The 22,769-nt window shown below is 23.1% G+C and overlaps 3 protein-coding genes across 3 annotated transcripts; all 3 read left to right on the top strand.

Annotated features, from left to right (window-relative positions):
- Positions 1–594: 594 nt before the first annotated feature.
- On the top strand, positions 595–10,084 carry LOC122854052. The gene is made up of 5 exons (XM_044154463.1): positions 595–961; positions 3,962–4,178; positions 9,281–9,485; positions 9,562–9,717; positions 10,031–10,084. The coding sequence occupies exons 1-5, from the start codon at positions 595–597 to the stop codon at positions 10,082–10,084; spliced, it is 999 nt and encodes a 332-aa protein (XP_044010398.1).
- A 1,196-nt stretch (positions 10,085–11,280) lies between these two features.
- On the top strand, positions 11,281–13,290 carry LOC122854051 (odorant receptor 4-like). Its single transcript, XM_044154462.1, has 6 exons — positions 11,281–11,466; positions 11,554–11,639; positions 11,728–12,132; positions 12,193–12,397; positions 12,480–12,635; positions 13,237–13,290. Exons 1-6 carry the CDS (start codon positions 11,281–11,283, stop codon positions 13,288–13,290), a joined length of 1,092 nt encoding a protein of 363 aa, XP_044010397.1.
- A 924-nt stretch (positions 13,291–14,214) lies between these two features.
- LOC122855678 (A-kinase anchor protein 17A) lies at positions 14,215–17,227 on the top strand. Its single transcript, XM_044157226.1, has 7 exons — positions 14,215–14,448; positions 14,711–15,339; positions 15,415–15,563; positions 15,650–15,857; positions 15,938–16,114; positions 16,205–16,316; positions 16,383–17,227. The coding sequence occupies exons 1-7, from the start codon at positions 14,280–14,282 to the stop codon at positions 17,198–17,200; spliced, it is 2,262 nt and encodes a 753-aa protein (XP_044013161.1). The 5' UTR covers positions 14,215–14,279; the 3' UTR covers positions 17,201–17,227.
- Positions 17,228–22,769: the final 5,542 nt, after the last annotated feature.

The raw sequence follows: 22,769 nt of genomic DNA, 5'->3' as shown, positions 1-22,769 counted from the left end.
AAAGTACAAGTAGATAAAAACAGAAAAACGTTCAACAAAATTTAAATAAATTAGAAAAACGAACATATTTTTTCGTAAATTAGTTTTTTAATATTACCTGAAATTTTGAAACAATATTTTTTTATTTTGTTATCGTGATGTTGAAATATACAATTTTATTGCTAACAATTGTTGGACTTTGGCAGCCAAGTGATTGGTTTAAAGGATGGAAAACTTATCTCTACACAATTTACACATATTTAATGATATTACTTCTCTACACAATTACATTTACAGAATTTTTATATCTTGTAACATCAACTGCAGAAATTGAAGAAATTGCTAATAATTCATTTCTGCTCTTATCAATGATTGGTGTTTGCGTTAAAGCAGCTACCGTTATTATAAATAAATGTGTGATTGATGACATGAATATATTACTCGGAAAAGATCCATTTCGACCGCAAACTATTGCTGAAAAACGAATTCAAAATAAATACAATGATATAATCAAGTAATTTATTATAATTTATAATTTTTTAGTTTAGTTATAATTAATTTTTTTTATATTTACTTTTAAAATTCAATAGTAAAAGTACATTTATTTACATGAGTATGATTGAAGTGACATCGTTTGTTATGGTATTTTCAATAAGCATTAAAAATATACCAAATCGAGTTCTTTCATGTAATGCCTGGGTTCCCTACGATTACACAACATCACCAATAAGTTTTTGGTTAACTTATGTGCTTCAACTTACGGTTCATGCATATGGAGCTTCAATTAATGCTGCATTTGACACGTTGATACCATCGTTAATGTATCAAATTTGTTGTCAATTTTCAATACTACAGCATCGTTTTGAAAAACTACCTGATGTCATGAGTAATATTAAAAAATATGATGATGAAAAATCAATTATATTAGAAACAATGAAACTCAGTGAATGTGTTGAGCATCATCTTCAAATTTATCAGTTGAGTAAAATTTTAATCAATTTTTTTACTTATTATCATTATTATAAAATTAATTTTATTTTTAATAATTCTTGTTTTAGATGGGCTGAACGATGTAATCAAATTTTTTCAGGAATTATTTTTTTACAATATTCAATAAGTTCAATTATTTTGTGTGTCAGTGTTATTTTATTGACTCAAATTGAATATAATGATCCAAATTTTGCATCAACTGTTTTATATCTTATATGCATTTTTTTTCAAATATTTATACTCTGTTGTACAGGAAATCAAGTAACAATTGAGGTAATTTTTTTTTTTATCTTTTTAATAAGTTATTGTAATTATTTTTTATATGAATTTTTTAAAATTAGAGTATTCACGTTAAAAATGCAATTTATTGCATGGATTGGACTCAATTTGAATTATCAACTAAAAAACATTTAATGATGATTATGAAAAGAACCATGCATCCAGTTGTATTTACAAGTGGCCATTTCGTGAAATTGTCTCTTGATTCATTTACTAATGTAATTATATTTTTTATTCAATTTACATTATTATTATGATGTAAGCACATTTTTTTTTTTACACCTGATCAATTTGAATTTAATTTCTGGCATCTTAATTTTTTCTATATTTTAAGCTTCGTTAAATTTATTAATTTCAATAAAAGTTTTAGATTATTTTCCATTATTTTTTTTTTTTTTAATTAATAGTATTTCAAAAATATAGTTGTTAGAATCTCAATTGAAAAAATGAATCGTCGGTGAATTTACACTGACAAAAGTTCATACTATTGCCGATTAATATTTTATAGTTACAATTTGTTTAAATTACAATCAACAAGAGAAATAAATAATATACTGCTTGTGTATATGAAAAATATAGTAGATAATTTTAACAAGCTGAAAACTTGAAGAAACCAAATTTAACTAATTTGTTTAAATTTTTTTTCTTTCCATACAGTTAATTAAACTATCATACTCGGCATTCAATCTTCTTAACCGATCATCTGGATAAATATAAACTTTGATATTATCACCTAAGAAATTATCAACAATTTATTTATTACGAATAAAAGACGCTTTTATCATGATGTTATTTATTTTGTAATAGTCAAAAATAGTCTTAAATTATGACTCATAATAAAAAATTATTGTATATTGATAGCTAATTAAAATTGCAGCTTTATTAGTTGATTTTATTTATTTTTTTTTTTTTTACAAAAAATTATATTTCCCTGAAATTTAAAAATTTAATTTAGCCTATTTTTTAATTTTTAAATATTTTTTGCCAATTGAGTTATAAATATTTCTTCAATTATACTTGTATATGATACCTCGAAATACGTGGTAATTTTTTTGACAAATTAATACGAAAACTAGATGATGCTGTTTAATGATATATTTATACTGATAAATATAATTTATTACAAGACTTTATATATAATCGACAATATTGATAATAACGTCTTGTGAATCTTTTTTATTCAACAGACACTTCGGAGTAGTTTTCTCATGCTAACTGTTCTAGTAGGAAGGCTGAACAAAAAATGATTCCCTTCTCCTGGAAATATATATTTTTTTTTTCTACTCTCTTTAAAATTTTATTAAAATATTCTCTCTTTTTATTTTATTTTATATTTTCTTTCAAAAGTCGTATTTTCTATTTTTATTTTGAAATAAAATTTACAAGAAGGGTTGAAAAAAAAGGGTGGAAAAAAATACACGTATATTCGCCTAGTATAAATATATAATGAATTCTTGGTAAATTTTTTTTTTGTATTTTCAAAAATAAAATACATAATATTCAACATAAGAAAAAGAAGAAAAAGTCCATTGTATATTTTTCGTTCACATTGATACTGTATTCTGTTATCTTTCGAAATGAAATAGAATAAAACTAACTTTTTAAGTTGTTACAAAAAAGTACAAGTATACACTTTGTCACACTACTATTAGTTATATGTAAAAAATTTTAATATTTATTTTATTTGTAGTTTTTTTAATTTTAATTAAAATATAATTATATTTTAATTTTCTACAAAAAATAGTGATTAGTTGTACAATAGTTATTGAGCAAATAAATAATCTCTATACGTGCTATTTGTCACTGTTTAAATCCGAGTTTTATTTCGTTACAATAGAATGTGATGTAAATTTTTTTTATCAAGTCCACTATATCAACAAACACTTGTGGGAGTGCTTTATTTTACTGACTGTTCTAGTAGGAAGGGTGAACGAAGAATGACTCCCTTCTCCTGGATATACATATTATTTTTTTCTACGCATGGCCAAAGAAAGACGGAGTACATAGTAGGAGTTTTTTTTTTATGTTTCTGGAAAAAAAAATATTGCAAGAGGGAAAATAAAAATGGAAAAATGCAACCCTTGCGTGTCTATATCCCATGTGAATAATTAATGCGTCAACCGATACAGTGTATTCTTTCGTTTTATTTTATTTTATATTTTTTTTTTCGAAAGTCATATTTTCTATTTTCTATTTTCTATTTTTATTTTGGAATAAAATTCACGAGAAGGGTCGAAAAAAAGGGTGGAAAAAATACACGTATATACCTTGTATAAATATTAAATAAATTCTTGGTAAATTTTTTTTTTTCGTATTCTCAAAAATAAAATAATATGCGACATAAGAAAAAGTACATTGTGTATTTTTCTGTCACGTAGTTACTGTACTCTGCTATCTTTTAAAATAAAATAGAATAACAGTTGATGCAACAAAGTACAAGTAGATAAAAAAAACGTTCAAGTATTTTTATATATATTCAAAAAACGAAAATATATTTTTATAAATTATTTTTTAATATTACCACAAATTTTCGATCAATATTTTTTTACTTATTTAATTTTTTTTGGCATTTTAATGTTGCAATATACTTTTTTATTACTAACCGTTATTGGACTTTGGCAGCCAAGTGATTGGTTTAAAGGATGGAAAACTCATCTCTACACAGTCTATACAATATTAATGATATTACTTCTCTTCACAATGACATTTACAGAATTTTTATATCTTATAACATCAACTGATGAAGTTGAAAAAATTGCTATTAATTCATTCATCCTGTTATCAATGATTGGTGCTTCTGGAAAAGCAGTTACCGTTGCTAAAAATAGATGTATAATTTTTGACATGATCATATTACTCAAAAAAGATCCATTTCGACCGCAAACTATTGCTGAAAAACGAATTCAAAATAAATACAATGAAATGATCAAGTAATTCTATATATATACCCACACGTAAATAAAATATATAATTTATATATAAAATTATATATATAATAATTATATATAACAATTATATATACTATTGGGCGAAAACGTGTATATAATTTATATAAAATTATATATATTTTCTATATAAAATTGTTAGAGATGCACACGAGACGAGACGAGACGAGATTTGATCGAGTCTCGTCTCGGTCTCGAAAAATAACCAAAACAACAGTCTCGTCTCGGTATCGTCTCGGCTGAAAAAATCAGAGTCTCGTCTCGGTCTCGTCTCGAGTAAAAAAAATTCGAGTCTCGTCTAGTCTCGGCTGTATAAATATAAAGTGAACAAAAGTAAACTTTTTTTTTTTATTATCAATACAACATTTTTAAATATATACATTCATGTAATATATGCATGTAAAATATTTTTTTTTCTTTATAACGTATGAGTATTCTTTTATTAGTTATTTTTCATTATTAATTAACAATGAATATTGCATTTATTTTAACTCAAAATTACGTATCGGTTGTACTGAACAACAAAACAAAAAAAATATATGAAATGAATATAAATTGATAATAATAACAAACAATAAAAAAAAAAAAATGCTTATTTATACTTTGATTTAACATATATAATGAAGATGTTCTTATTTTTTCGTACGTCTAAATCAAAATAAAATATATTTACCATTATTTTTAAATTAAGCTGATTTCAATTTAATTTTTATTTATTTTATATATTTTTTTTTTGTTTGTTTATAGTTATTATATAGATGCATATGTATAAGAACTTAATACTTCAAAAAGGCAAATTCACAAAAAAAAAAAAAAAAAAAAAATTAAGAAAACCAAATTTGATATTTATTGATGACATCGGCGAGACTTTCGCGAGAGTCTCGCGAGAAGTCTCGGACAAATGCTGTATCGTTCTCGGTCTCGTCTCTGCCTGAAAAATTGTCAAGTTCAATCTCGGTCTCGTCTCGAGTTCGCGAGACGAGACGAGAAAGTGCCGAGACTGGTCTCGTCTCGTGTGCATCTCTAAAAATTGTATATAAATTTTATCACATCCCCCCCCCCTCCTCCCATATAACCTATTATATATAATCGTTATATATAAATTTTATATAAATTATATAAACGTTTTCGCCCAATAGTATATTGTTATATATAATTATTATATATAATTTTATATATAAATTATATATTTTATTTCCGTGTGGGTAATTCAATTTCTATTACTATAGAGATATTTTAGTTTCGATATAAATAATTATTTTTTGTTATTTACTTTTAAAATTGAGCAGTAAAAGTACATTTATTTACATCAGTATGATTGAAGTGACAATGATCATTATGATAGGTTTGTTAAGCATTGAAAATATACCAAATCGAGTTCTTATATATAATGCCTGGATTCCCTACGATTACGCAACACCAATTACTTTTTGGTCAACTTATATGTTACAACTTTTTGCTCATGCATATGGGGCATCAATAAATGCTGCATTTGACACTTTAATACCATCAATGATGTTTCAAATATGTTGTCAATTTTCAATATTACAGCATCGTTTCGAAATATTACCTGATGTCATGAGTAATATTAAAAAATATAATAAGAAAAAATCAATGTTATTAGAAACAATTAAACTTTGTGAATGTGTTGAGCATCATCTTCAAATTTATCAGTTGAGTTTAATTTTAATTATTTTTAATTAATTATAATTCTTATAAAATTTATTTTATTTTTTAACTTTTCGTAATCCAGTTGGGCCAAACGTTGCAATGATGTTTTTGGAGGAATTATTTTTTTACAATATTCATTAAGTTCAATTCTTTTGTGTGTCAGTGTTTTTTTATTGACTCAATTTAAATACAACGATCCGAATTTTGCATCAACTGTTTTATATCTCATATGTATGCTTTTTCAAATATTTATACTCTGTTATTCGGGACATCAAGTAACAACTGAGGTAATTTTTTTATTTATAAATTCATTAATTAACTTTTTGATTTTCTATGCACATTGTTATTAATGTCAGTCTGAAATTTAATGTACATTTACTGAGAGTCCAGTACAGTAGTTGATTTTTCATGTAAATTTACGTTAAACTTCTAGTTTTTGTACTGTAAATTTATACAGGACAACTGTAGTGTACTAGTACGTGAATTTCAGTTTGCAGCATAAAAAATAGAATTTCACATATTAAAAAAACTTGAAACATGCTTGAAATTTATAAGTTTATTTTTAATAGTGTATTTTTTAAATATTAGAGTATTTATGTTGGTAATGCAATTTATTGCATGGATTGGAGTCAATTTGAATTATCAACTAAAAAACATTTAATGATGATTATGAAAAGAACCATGCATCCAGTTGTATTTACAAGTGGCCATTTCGTGAAATTATCTCTTGATTCATTTACTGATGTAATTATATTTTTTATTTGATTCACATTATTATTATTATGACGTAAGCACATTTTTTTTTTTACACCTGATCAATTTGAATTTAATTTCTGGCATCTTAATGTTTTCTATATTTTAAGCTTCGTTAAATTTATTAATTTCAATAAAAGTTTTAGATTATTTTCCATTATTATTTTTTTTTTTAATTTACTAGGGCATACTCGTGCTTCACGCGGTTTTTTCCGTGAGTTTTTTTTTAACCAAAAATTATAGTCAAAATAATACTAAAAATAATGATACAGGCAATTTGTTCAATTTGTTAAAATTTAAATAAATTGAAAGAATTCAAAAAAAACCCTATTACCTCGTGAATTCAACTACTGTGAATAGCTAAATACAGGCAGGGGTGAACCCCTGAGGGAGGGAGACCCCTTAGGTCTCTGGGGGCCTAGGTTTTTTGGTCACTGAATTTTATAGAATGTTGATTTACTTAGAAAACAATATGAAATAATTATTTTGTATTAATATTTCATAGCATGAACTAATTTTATTAGGTTTTTTTTTTTTTTCAATAAAGCAATACGTATAGGCTATTTAAAATAGATAGATAAAATTTACTTGTACTGCGGAGCACCGTCAACTTATTAGAGTGTGATTAACTTAGAAAACAATAAGAAATAATTATTTTGTAAGCCTCATATGTATTGCTTTAATTTTTTCCGCCCCATACGTATTGCTTTAATTTTTTTTTAGCCCCATACATATTGCTTCAATTTTTTTAGGCCTCATACGTACTGCTGTAGTTTTTTTTTTCAGCCTCATACGTATTGCTTTGATTTTTTTGAGCCCAATACGTATTGCTTTGCGTTTTCTGAGCCTCATACGTACTGCTTTAATTTCTGCCATCCCCATACGTATTGCTTTAAATTTTTTAAGCCTCATACGTACTGCTTAAATTTTTTTAAGTCTCATACGTATTGCTTTAATTTTTTTCCAGCCTTATACGTATTGCTTCATTTTTTTCCAGCTCCATACGTATTGCTTCTATTTTTTTCAGGCCCATATGTGTTGCTTTTTTTTTTTTGAGCCCAATTCGTATTGCTTCGTGTTTTCTAAGCCTCATACGGACTATACTTTACGTAAAAAAAAAAAAAAATTTAAACTTGACCCCACCTGATGTAACATATATGTCTTAAATACTAAAATCTTATTTAGAAAAAAACCTGGTGGGGTCAAGTTTAAATTTTTTTAATAGTTTAGACTTAATTACATGCGTCAAAAATATATATTTCTTTCTTGAATTTTTAGTGTCATATCTAAATTAATATACTTACAACTACATAGTATAGTGACAATTTCGAACACTTGACTATTTTTTGTAGAAAAAAACTTTGTTTTTTTTTTTTTTTTCGTTGTGTAAAATACTAAATAAAGATCATTAAGAAATAAATTTAATTTGACCAATTGAGAAAAAAGAAAATAACAAATTAAAAAAAAAAAAAAAATTAAAAAATCAGTCTATTCCAGCTAATTTCACAATAAACAAAAAAAATAACAAAATAAAAACCTTTCAGTGTGAAGTTAGCTGAAATGAAGTGATTTTTTTTAAATAGGAAAATAGTATTTCAAAAAATATATAGTTGTTAGAATCTCAATTGAAAAAATGAATCGTCGGTGAATTTACACTGACAAAAGTTCATACTATTGCCGATTAATATTTTATAGTTACAATTTGTTTAAATTACAATCAACAAGAGAAATAAATAATATACTGCTTGTGTATATGAAAAATATAGTAGATAATTTTAACAAGCTGAAAGCTTGAAGAAACCAAATTTAACTAATTTGTTTAAATTTTTTTTCTTTCCATACAGTTAATTAAACTATCATACTCGGCATTCAATCTTCTCAACCGATCATCTGGATAAATATAAACTTTGATATTATCACCTAAGAAATTATCAACAATTCATTTATTATGAATAAAAATCGCTTTTATCATGATGTTATTTATTTTGTAGTAGTCAAAAATAGTCTTAAATTATGACTCATAATAAAAAATTATTGTATATTGATAGCTAATTAAAATTGCAGCTTTATTAGTTGATTTTATTTTATTTTTTTTTTTTTTTACAAAAAATTATATTTCCCTGAAATTTAAAAATTTAATTTAGCCTATTTTTTAATTTTTAAATATTTTTTGCCAATTGAGTTATAAATATTTCTTCAATTTTATACTTGTATGTATGCCTCGAAATGCGTGGTATTTTTTTTGACGAATTAATACGAAAACTAGATGATGCTGTTTAATGATATTTATGCGGATAAATTCAATTTATTACAAGACTTTATATAATCCACAATATTGATTATAACGTCTTGTGAATCTTTATTATTAAGTTCACTATATCAACATTCAACAGACACTTGTCGGAGTAGTTTTCTCGCATGCTAACTGTTCTAGTAGGAAGGCTGAACAAAAAATGATTCCCTTCTCCTGGAAATATATATATTTTTTTTTCTATTCTCTTTAAAATTTTATTAAAATATTTTCTCTTTTTATTTTATTTTATATTTTTTTTCAAAAGTCGTATTTTCTTTCTAATTTATCAGTTGAGTATAATTTTAATTATATATTTAATCCATTATAATTATTATGAAATTAATTTTATTTTTAAAATTTTTTGATTTAGATGGGCTGAACGATGTAATTATATTTTTTCAGGAATTATTTTTTTACAATATTCAATAAGTTCAATTGTTTTGTGTGTCAGTGTTTATTTATTAACTAAAATTGAATTTAACAGTCTAAATTTTGCAATAATTATTATGTATCTCATGTGTATGCTTACTCAAATATTTATACTTTGTTATTCAGGCAGCAAAGTGACAATTGAGGTAATTTTTTATTTAACAATTGTCTTTTGAATAAGTTATTTTACTTTTTTATTTATTAATTTTTTTCCAATATTAGAGTACTTTGATTAGTGATGCAATTTATTGTATGGATTGGAGTCAATTTGATTTATCAACTAAAAAAAATTTAATGATGGTCATGAAACGAGCACTGCATCCAGTTAAATTTACAAGTGGCTATTTTGTGACATTGTCTATCGAATCATTTACTCATGTAATTATATTTCTTTCTAATAAAAAATATTATTAAGAACTAAGCGATCAATTCAATTTTCAATCGCTCGATTTTCTTCAATATTGTAATCATCGTTAAATACAAATATTCTGATAAAAAAAAACGTAATTTATATGGTATTTTTTTTTGTTCAGTAATCTGAAAATATAGTAGTTGAAAATTGAATTGAGCCAATGTGAATTGATTGTTGCTGAATAATCAATTAATTATTAATTAATTATTGAACGTAATAATTTATTACTAATAAATAATAAATTCGTTTTATTTAAATATATATTATTTTTTCGTGCAGCTAGTTAAACTATCTTACTCGGCATTCAGTGTTCTCAAACAATCATCTGGATAATGGAATAAAAAAAAATTAAAAAAAAATAATATGGATTTTATAAGAATGTTGTTTATTTTTCAATTATATCAAAAAATAATGATAAACATATTAACAGAAAATTAAATTTCCTACTCGAATTGTCAATTTTTTTTTTTTTTCTCTACGTAAAATTATATAGAAAAAAAAAATATTTGAAAAAAAAAAAAAAAAAAAAAACAATTTATTTTAACGATTGTTGATTATGAGAAATAAAAATTTTTATTCATCAAATTAGAGATTCAGGTATACACCTGTATTCAGGGTACTACAAATAAAGCTCAAAATTGAATTGCTAGAATTTTGATTTTTTAATTTTGCTGATTTTATATACTGACATTAAAAATTTAAAAACACTTGCAAGAATGTCGACAGCAGTTGGTATCTGTGGTGAATATTTTATTGTACAAAATTAATAATTATTGAATAAATGAATAATCTCTATACGTGCTATTTGTCACTGTTTGAGTCTGAGTATATTTTATTTTATTTTTTCACAATAGAAGGTGATGTAATTTTTTTTTATCAAGTCCACTATATCAACAAACACTTGTGGGAGTGCTTTATTTTACTGACTGTTCTTGTAGGAAGGGTGAACGATGAATGACTCCCTTCTCTTGGATATACATAATTTTTTTTTCTACGCATGGCCAAAGAAAGACGTAGTACATTTGATAGTAGGAGTTTTTTTTTTTATGTTTCTGGAAAAAAAAATATTGCAAGAGGGAAAATAAAAATGAAAAAATACAAAACTTGCGTGTCTATATCCCATGTGAATTATTAATGCGTCAACCGATGGAAAATATTCTCTCGTTTTATTTTATTTTATATTTTTTTTCAAAAGTCATATTTTCTATTTTTATTTTGAAATAAAATTCACTAGAAGGGTTGATAAAGAAGGGTGGAAAAAATACACGTATATACCTTGTATAAATATTTAATAAATTCTTGGTAAATTTTTTTTTTTTGTATTTTTAAAAATAAAATAGTATGCGATATGAAACAAAATAGATCAACAGTCACTTGATAAATACAAAATACAACAAAGTACAGATAGATTTAAAAAAAAAGTTCAAGTATTTTTCAATAAATTAAAAAAATTAAAATATATTTTCTTAAATTATTTTTTTATTTTTACTGGAAATTTCAAATTAATATTTTTTTATTTCGTTATTGTGATGTTGGAATATACAATTTTATTGCTAACATACGCTGGACTTTGGCAACCAACTTATTGGATTCCAGGATCATGGAAAACTTATCTTTATAAAATTTATACATATTCAGTACTTTCAATTGTCTACGCAGAAACACTTTCAGAATTATTGTATCTTGCAACATCAACTCATGGAATTGCAGATATTGTTAGTAACTCATTTGTCTTGTTAACAATTATTAATATTTGTGCTAAAATATTTAATGTTTTCATAAATAAATGTGTAATTTTGGAGATGATAACATTACTTGGAAAAGAGCCATATCCATCAAAAATTGATTCTAAAAATATAATTCTAAATAAATACAATAATATAATCAAGTAATTGTCTGAAATTTAATTTTACTGAACGATTTTTTGTTTAAGATATAATTATTAATGATTTGTATTTACTTTTAAAATTATATAGTAAACGTTCACTCGCTTACATCATTATGAATCAAATGACAATGATCATTATGATAGTTACATTTAGCATTAAAAATATATCAAATCGAGTACTTATAGCAAATTGCTGGATTCCCTACGATCACACAACAACAATTGGTTTTTGGTTTACTTATATATTTCAATGTATTGCTCGAGCATATCAGTCATTAATCGCCACTGCATTTGACACTTTAGTACCATCAATGATGTATCAGATTTGTTATCAATGTTCAATTCTTCAGTGTCGTTTTGAAACGATGCCTGATGTCATACGTAATATTAAAAAATATAATAAAAAAAATTCAATTATATTAGAAACAATGAAACTTGGTGAATGTGTTAGGCACCATATTCAAATCTATCAGCTGAGTATAATTCTAATTATGTTTAATTCATTATGATTATTATAAAATTAATTTTATTTTTGAATATATCCTAATTTCAGATGGGCTGAACGTTGTAATAATATTTTTTCAGGAATTATTTTTTTACAATATTCAATAAGTTCAATTGTTTTGTGTGTCAGTGTTGTTTTATTGACTCAAATTGAATATAATGATCCAATTTTTGCATCAACGATTTTATATCTTGTATGCATGTTTTTTCAAATATTTATACTCTGCTATTCAGGAAACCAAGTAACAATTGAGGTAATTTTTTTTTTTTTATCTTTTGAAGAAGTTATTTTTATTATTTTATATTCATATATTTTTATATATATTATTAAATTAGAGTATGAATGTTGGTGATATGGTTTATTGCATGGATTGGACTCAATTTGAATTGTCAACTAAAAAAAATTTAATGATGATTATGAAAAGAACGATGCATCCAGTTGTATTTACAAGTGGTTATTTCGTGACATTGTCTATCGGTTCATTTACTGATGTAATTATATTTTTATTTATATAATTGACAATAATATTATGAGGAGAGCACATTTTTCTTTACACCTGCAATCTTCAACATATTAATTTTTTATAAATTTTATGCTTCGCTAAATATTATTATTCCGATAAGTCATTTAATTTTTTTTCCGTTTTTTTTTTGTTTTTATTTATAGTATATTTTGATAATATAGTTTTTAAAATTTCAATTGAGAAAAAGTCAATGGATCGTCGGTTTATTTAAATTGACAAAAGTCCAATAAAAATAATAATCCACTGCTTTTGTATATTGAAAAATATTTTAGATATTTTCAATTCCTTTCTTTCCTCCTTTTTTTTTTTTTTTTTTTTTTTTATCAAAAGGAGAATGAAGCCTCTCTTCGAGCTATTTGATTGGCTGTTTATAATAATTTATTTATTTTCCTTCAATTAATTTATGATGTTTGTCCTTTTAATATAAGGATTACAAACAACAAAAAAATAACGATCCTCTGTTTTTGTATTGCAAAATATTTTAGATATCTTCAATAAGCTAAAAAACATAAGAAACCAAATTTAACTGTATAAATAATTAATTTGGTTGAACTTTTTTTTCCATACAGTTAATTAAATTATCATACTCAGCATTTAATCTTCTCAACCGATCATCTGGATAAATATAAACTTTGATATTATCACGTAAGGAATTATCAACAATATAATTATTATAAAAAAAATGGCATCATAAGGTTATTTATTTTGTAATAGTCAAAAAATAGTCATTGTAAAAAATAATAGATATATAGATACATAAAAATTCATCTTGATTATGAAATGAAATTTTTATTCAGAAAAAAAAAAGATATTCTTATTTTTCCAATGAAATTTACAGAATTTTAATTTTTTCTATTTTATATATTATTAATTAAGTCTAACACTTAATTACACTTTTATCATTTTATTCTCGTAATTCAATCAAATTTCAAGCGGGAAAAAATGGCTGCTAAAATGTATATATTTTTTCTCCAAAGAGGTCAGCACCTCTCGACAACCTGTGTTAAAAAACGAAACAGAAAATATCGTTGTTTTTGTCATCGTCGTCTCTTTTTTTTTTTTTTTTTGTTGTATGTTGTATCTACCGACATTATTTGATTATTTTGTCTTCCTCCATTTTTTATAACCTCACAAGTCACAACAAAATTTTAAAATAAAATTATTAACAATTACATAGCAACACTGAAGATAACTCAACTAAAAACATCAACTTAAAATTAATAAATAATAAAATAATATTATTTAGAAGAAAAAATAAAAAGTATTTCATTTAATTTACGTGAATAATGGAGTGTCGATAATTCATTGGACGCTGTTGGTGATTTCGTCATAATTATTGTTTTAATTTAAACAATTAAAAAACCACAAATATATTTTTTTTTCAAAAATATATATCCATTATTTAAAATATCTCTACTGATAAGTTTCAGCTTAAAAAAAAACAACAACAAATTTATTTTCATCTATTTATTTATTTTTATTTTTTTTGTTTTTTCAACTTATTATTTGACATAGATTATGTATAACTATTATTTAATAGAGTTTAATTATAATTTCATAATATTAAAATTTATTTTTTGATTGGCAATAATAAAGTAAATAAAAAAAAAAAATGTCTAATAGTAAAAAAACAGCTGAAACTGACAGTAGAGAAGTTAATGGATTTCAGACATGTAGAGATTTGAGTGACATTGTTCCTTTGTATACTGCAAAAGGTCTTTATTTAAAACCAAATGCAACAATAAATGTGTCTGTTAATCTTCCACAGCTTAAAGTACCAGGTATGTTGTTAAAAAAAAAGTCTCAATTAATTATAAATTGTCCCCAAATAAAAACAAAACCATAGAAATTTACAGTCAACTTATGAAAATTAAATAATATTAATTTATAAAAATTTTATAGATAAATAATTTAATACAGGAACATGGAATTTGGCTTCTCCAAATTTGTAAATTTATTTTAAACATTATTATCATTTAAATAAAAAGTCTTCTCAGGATATCCAGGTTTTACAAGAAAAAAAAATTAAAAAAATATAAACAGGAAAAACAATATCAACATGGGAGGTCATGGAAAAAATACGTGTGCTGATACGTCCAGACGAATTTTCATCATTGAAAGTATCAAAAAGTACACTGGAATTCATAAGATTAGAGGGAGATCTTACAGACCGTTGCAGATTACAAAGGGTATTGGCTAGACTTGAAGGACAACGTTTAAATCTTGCTGGTTTTTCAAATATACTTAAAGTACGAGCTGCTGAAGCTAAAGATGATTTTCCAACAAAACACAGTTGGGATTCATATTTTCGTGATGCAAAACATATGAATGAATTAAAACCAGGTGAAAGACCAGATACTGTTCATATCAAGGGTTTACCAATTAAATGGTTTAGTGATGATAATGGAAAAACACCAAGTGAAACAATTTTATTAAAAATATTTAAAAAATGGGGAACAATTAGACGAATTGATGTACCAGCTGCTGATCAATATAGAACAAGAATGAGACTTGGAAATAATTTTAATAAACATAGTTTTGGTGATGGTATTTTTTTTGAAGTATTTATACAATATATTGAATATATGGATTTTGTTAAACTCATGGATTCTTTGAGAGGAATGAGAATCATGAAAAAAGATGATAAAAATTGTCTCACTGCTGGTATCAAGGTTGGTCATATTTATTATTTAATTATTTTTATAAATTTAGGTCAATTTTATAATTGTGATTTTTATTTTTCATAGGTTGATTTTGATAAAACTAAACACATGAGTGATGCAACAGTTTCTCATAGAGAATTTGAAAGAAAAAGACTCATTGCTCAGGATAATATGGCAGCTGAAAAATTGAGAAAAAAAGAAGAAGCTGAAATACAAAAAAGAGAACAACAAAAGTTAGTTTTTGTTATTTTTATATTGAAAAGGTTATTGTTGTTTTAATTATGGAAATATTGTTAATTTTTATTTTGATTTATTATAGAAAAAATGAGGCAGCTGATAAAGATGCAAAACTTACAAGAAGAAAAATACGTGAAGAAAAAAGAAAACGTAAAGCTTTGACAATGTATAGAAAACAAGAAGAAGATAAAGTTTCAATGAAAATTGCTAGAGAAGAAAAAAAATTAATTAAAGCACAAAGGCAACTTGAAAGTATTCGACTTCTTGATGAATTATTTGACAGAATAAAGGTAAATTTCATTTATTAAAATGAATTAAATATTGTATTAAAAAAAAATATTATTAACATTATATATTTTATTTTCCATAGCAAAAGGTTGAAAAAAAAGAAATAATAATTGGCCAAATTAAAAATATTGATCAAAAAACAGCTAATAAAAAAATTGAAGATGGTACAAAAAAATCAACTGATGGTGATGAAAAAAAAACATCAAAAAAAAGTAAAAAATCAAAGAAAAAAAAATCTAAAAAAGAAAAAAAGAAAAAGGTTAATATAATTAAATTATTATATATAATTAATAAATTATTAAATTAAAAAAAAAATTATATTTAAATTATTTTCTATTTTTTGTTTTAGAAAAAAGATAGAAAAAATTCTGAAACTTCTAGTGATGATTCTGATGATGGATTAGATAAAAAAAAATTAAAAAGTGCATTAGGATTGAACAAGACAACTTCTTCTCAACAAGGTAATAAAAATTGAATTTATTTTATTAAAAATTGAGATTAAATAATAATTTATTAATTATTTATAGAAATGGATAACGTTGGAATGCAACAAATGTATCCAAGATTTCCTCAGCCTTGGTTTTATGATGCTGCAGCAATGCTTTATCCACCAATGGGTCGTGGTGGTCCTGGTGGTCCTGGTCCTGGTGGTGGTAGAGGTGGTCAAATGAATCGTTATCCACGTTCAAGAGGAAGAAGTGGTTTTATATCACGTCGTGGAGGTGGTAGAAATATAAGATCAATGCAACCATTTAATCCACACATGTATAATGAACAATACTACAAATATTTTGCAAATTTAGCTGGTATTGATTATTATGAAAGTGATTATCATAGTGATTCAAGATCAAGAAGTCGTTCAAGATCAAGAAAAAGAACAAGAAAACATAGTGAAAGTAGAAGTAGATCACGTTCAAGAAGACGAAGAAGAAGATCAAGTTCTAGATCACGTTCACGTACAAGATCACATTCAAGATCACGTTCACGTTCTCGTTCTCGTTCTCGTTCTCGTTCAAGAAGATCATCATCAAAGAGATCAAAACGTTCACGTTCAAAACGTAGTACAACAAGAGACAGTGGTGATAAACGTGGACAAAATAGAAGAAATCGTAGTCGTTCAAAAGTTCAAATAACACGTGCTAAATCAAGATCAAGAACACCTAAAAAAAGATCACGTAGTAAATCATGGTCACTTCCAAAATCACCAAGACAACGCACATGTTCATGGTCCAAAAATGTTGATGGTAAAGAAATAAATTCTAAAGTCAATCAAGATAAAGTGAACAATACTAAAATAACTGATCCTGTTGAAGCAGTTATTAATCCAGATATTAATCAAAATTAATATTTGCAAACTTAATTATTTTTAATTTCTAAATTTCATTTTTAATATTGTATTTCATTTTCATTTTTTGTTTTTTATATATGTCAATATTGAAGAAATTAATATTATTTGTAAAAATAAAAAATAAATAATCTTCCATTTAAAAAATAATTTTTGTTGTTTAATTTTCTTTTTGAATTAAATTTAAATATTTAACAGATAAAATTTACATTGATTTTAAAATTTAATTTTTTGTTAATATTACAATTTTAATTTGGAAATTCATGGTATTTTTTGTTTTATTTCTCTAGCATAAATGAGCTTAAAAAAAATGAATTTAAAATTATTCAAACTATTTTCTTTTACACAGATTAAATTTAAAATGATCTTGTTATTAAAATTACCATATTAAAAAATAATAAGTTTTGAATTTTAAAATAATAATTGAAAATGAAAATTTTATAAATTTCGAATAACGTGAGGGAGAGACGTCGAGGTGATTAATTTTTTTTTTCTCTGAATAAAAATTAAAAATAAAAATTCTAAAATAATAAATAATTTAAAAAATAAATTTATATTCCTAATAATTTTATTTATTGAAACTAAAGTAGGAAATCAGTTTTGAGTTTAGTAATTTTTTTTTTTTCTCTTTTTTTGTTTTTCGTTTTATCGTGTGAATTTAACGCTCATTACATTTTATATCATTTATGCGTTACTTACAACTACTTAACAATATGTACAAACATAATATGTTTACATCAACACGTATTTACAGTTTTCTTCTTTAAGAAGTATTAATTATTTAAAATTAATTTATTCAAATTATAATATAGACTAGAAAAGATTATTAATCATTTTTCATGTTTAGATATCTTTTTTTTTCATTCGTCTTACATTTTATCATTTCGCTATATTTTTTTTCTTTTATTTTTTGGTATTTAGCTACAGTATTTAGTATTTAGTCGATGTTCATCAGTTGAGAGATCAAATAAATATCTATAATATTTTCTTATCAATTTCTCATCAATTTTTCTCATTTATTTTCCATGATTTTTATAATTTCCATAAATTTTTATCTCTCAATCTACAAATATACTTGGCAGAATTAGTTTTTTATTTATTTATTAATTTTTTTTTTTTGTCTAATTTCATACTTATATTTAATTTTCAATTATTATTTTTTCTATTTTCTTTTTTATAATTTTTAAATTTGAATTTAAAAAAAAAATATCTTGAATTTTATAAAGATTTTGTGCGAATTAGTGCATTATCATTCATATGATTAATTTTTTTATTTAAAAAAAAAAAAATACATTCATGCCGTTTTTAAATATTCATTTCAAATGATTAGATTTTTTTTTTTCAAAATCAATTGATCAATTATTAATTTTAGGAAATATTTATGTGTGAAAAAAAAAGAAAAAAAATCACTTGACATTTTTGCTAATATTATTGTTAATTGTTGCTGTTTCAAAAGTTTTTTTTTCTTTTAAATTAAATTTGTCTTATTGAAATATATTTCGTTTGTGGCTATTTCAGCAGTGTAAAAAAGATTAAAGCTCAATGAGCTGACTTGTATCAATTCACTCTCATTTTATAATTTCACAAATTTCTATTTTCATTTATTTATTTATTTATTTTGAAAAATTTAATCTTATTATTATTGTGGGCCCCTTTTCTTCTCATCAACACGCACATTTAATTTATTATCATTGTGGTTAATTTTTTTACAAGTTGTTCTATCAGCATCTTCATTACTTTCATCGTTTTGTACAGCTATTTAGATAAAAAAGAAAAAATAAATAATAATAACAAGTGTTGTATTATAAATATTAATTTGTGTATTAATTAATATCAAAAAAATTGTGACAATAAATTTAAAAATAATAAATATCAATGATAATAAAAAAATTCACATGTGCTATTGTTTTTTTTTTTTCAGCAAAATATCGAAAAAATCCAAATGATATTGAATTAATATAAGAGATAAGAATTTATTGGCAGTATACACAAAAACATATTTCTCAATTTAATCGTAAAAATGATAATAAAATTTTTAAAAAAATTATATTATACTGCTTTTTTTATTGTTTGGAAGATATCGATAAATTTTTTTATGGATTTTTTCGATTGATTGCATATTTTAAATGGTTATCTGCAGACAAACTTTTATTTTTTTTTTGTTTGATAAACATTTATGAATAACTGTACAAGTGAAAACACACAAACGTTATCCGGGGTATTTTTTTTAATAAAAAAAAATTAAACAAATTTTTTTTTGATCATCATATCATAAGCAGTGAAGCAAATACAATATTGTTTTATTTTTATTTTTTTGTTCAAGGCCGGTCTCAGTTTAGGCTTTAATATCAAATATGATAGTGGTTTTATTATTTTTGTTTTTTTATGATTTTTTTTCTACTGGTTATTTAAATTTTTACGAGACATATTTTTTTTTTATTTTTAAATTTCTTCATACCGCACAATTTCCGTTTAGGATAAATTTTTCTATATAAATATTTTGAACCAACATTTATGACAAATAATAAAAATTGAATATACATTGTTTATTATATTTTTTTGAAGCGAAAAAAAAATAATAATTAATTTATTTTATTTTGGAATTATTATCACTTTATGAAAAATATTTTAATACAGTTATATTATTATTATTTATTTAAGTACAGAATTTCATTAGTGTAAGTGATTGGGAAATTTCAATTGGTGAATTTTTTTTTCATTTTTAAATCGAAGCTAATGAGAAATTGTGCGAAAAAAATTTATTGTTTATTGTTTATAATAATTATAATAATTACAAAACATGATCTGGATCAATGCTTTTTTGTTTGTTTTGTTAATTAACAATTCATTGAATTTTGTAAAATAATTTTAGCAGTATAATATTATTTTTTGCGATGTAATTAAATAAAAAATATGGCGTCGATATCCATTTAATTTACAGACCACAAATAAATTTTTTTTTTTCCCATTCATATTCTTTTTTTTGGTCTTTTCAAGTGGTCCCAGTATTATTGAAAGGAAATTAAATTAATCTGCATGAATAAACAATTTTAATTTAATAATAAAAAATATTTATTTTGTAAATTTAATACTCGTATTTGGAAAATGGAAAATCGATAAGTTGAATCAAATTTTATTTTTTGTCTCTTAATATTCTACCAATTATAATGGAATTAAAATAAAAAAATTAAAACAAAAAACATTAGAATATTTCCCTGAAATTACTGTACTTAATTAAATATATAATTTTATTTTTTTTATCCAAAAAATTTAATGAAATTTTAAATTTTATATATTCAATTTAAAAAATGAAATAAATTTTTCTTTCTTTTTTTTTTTTTATATATTTAATTTAGAAATTATGCGTTTGAAATATTTAATTGTAATTATTACTATTAAATTTGTCTCATTTTTTTTTTGTTATTTCTTGATATTGATCAAAATACAAATGAATAATTTTTATCATGAAACTTTGACGTTATTTTATATTTCATTTAAAAGAAATTTTTGTTATTTATTAAACTTTTATTAATTTGAATTATATAGTTTTTAAATAGTTGTAATTTTATTGGTCGTTTTACGTAAGAATTATAAACGACAAGTAGCCGTTGTGTATTATCGTTAAATTTTATAATTTATTTTTTACTTAAGAATTTTTTACTATGTATTTATATTATATATTTTTTTTTCGAAATTTAAACTCTATAAAACTCTATTCGCTTTGTATTTTTATTGAAATATATATATATTATTTTTATTGTTATGGATACAGATGGCTACTATGCAATAGTAATCGTCATGTCAGTAAAAACGGTCTGGGATCATTTTTAGATTAATTAATTATTTAATTTTTCTATTCATTTTAATGTCTATTATTTTATTTTAATTCATTTCAGCTTATATCGATGCTTGTTTATTTTTTTTTTATATTTCATCCAATTTTCTATACTATTGAAGATAATAATTTTATGAAATTTATTATCTCAATTTATTAATATTCAAGATATAATCGAGTTTGGAGTGTTTTTTGGACGTTTTATTTTCATTAAACGAAGGGTAAATTATTTTTTTTCTTCTTGTATATATCATCGTCGTAAAAAAAACGTTCATAGAAATTAATTTTTTTTTATTTTGAGCACTCTTTTTTTTTTTTCTAAATTTTTCAAGACTCAAGATGTAAGTGAGACTTAAAGATCAAAATTCATAGGTTTATTTAATATGTCATTTTTAAACTGAATATAATTTTTTTCTATTTTTCAGATGTTTTTTAATTTTCTTTATCATGTTTTTTATTTTTTTTTTTAGTTAATTAACAAATGTCATATCCCTTTTTTTTAATTTTCTATTTTGTCAACTATTTTGTTTGTTTATTTTTTAAATTTTAATTATATAATTATCTAGTTATTTTCATTTTAATAGATAAAACTTTTTCAAGTTATATTTTTTAGTTGAAATTTAACATACCAGTTTCAAGAATTTTTTCTATAAAAAATATTTAATTGTCATGCTCAGCAGACATTTTGAGAATAAAGTTGTTCAGGAAAATTACAAGTGGGATAAATTTTTTTTTGCTTTGACAAATAAGTCGTTATTTATTTTTTGAAAATTTTATTCCTTTTGGTCCCGTTTTGCAAATTTAAACCATGTCAAATATTATATTCATTGTGAATTAATGAAAAATAGCAAAATAAAATATTTAAAATTCTTTTAATTTTCCAATACAAAAAAAAAAATTAATCTCTTTTCTCAGTGTTGATATTTAATGTGCAGCTTGTGTATGCTTCAATTAAATATTTATATTTTTTTAATAATAAAAAAATTTATCCCAAGAGTTTAATGAAAATTTAACAAGTTTAAAAAATTTATCATCAGTGCAAATTTGTCCCCACATTTTTTAGAAATAAACAATAATACTATAAATTAATAAAAAATAATAATGAAATTTAAAATTTGGTTCATCGAATTTATGAAAAATAATATTAAATAAAAATAATATTCGATATTTTTTAATTTTACACAAAATTAAATAACACAATGAATTTTTTTATTTAAGTATTTTCAAAGCTATTTTGAAATAAATAAATTAATTTTTGTGGCAAAAAATAAAGCTTAAATTTTCTCAAACAAATTTTCAAGTAATAAGCTGTAATTGATTTTGTAAAATAGTTTTTATTTATTTTTAAAAATTTTTTATCATAAGATTTAGCTACACATCTTTGCATATTTATTTACCTGTACACTTGCACCAATTTTATTAATTTTTTATTCCTTATAAATTCCTAATGAAATAATTTTTATAATCTACGGACGTTAAAGCGGATAAGATCACTTTTTTTTTATTTTTTTCTCATTTCCTCAGTGTTTATTAAATTATTAAATTATTTTTTTGGCTCACTCCAATGAAGGTACACCTATTTTAAATATTATTTTTTTAAAAGTTTCATTATCGATTAGTCCTAAGAAATTTTATATTTATTTTTTTTTTTTCTCGGTATGTATAAAAAAAAATATTTTACCTTGACAGTGACTTTTCAATTTCAATCGATACTATATTTTCTCTCGCTCATTT

This window comes from Aphidius gifuensis, linkage group LG4 (assembly GCF_014905175.1).
Source record: "Aphidius gifuensis isolate YNYX2018 linkage group LG4, ASM1490517v1, whole genome shotgun sequence".
Taxonomy (NCBI): domain Eukaryota; kingdom Metazoa; phylum Arthropoda; class Insecta; order Hymenoptera; family Braconidae; genus Aphidius; species Aphidius gifuensis.
This window is presented reverse-complemented; position numbering and strand designations above follow the sequence as displayed.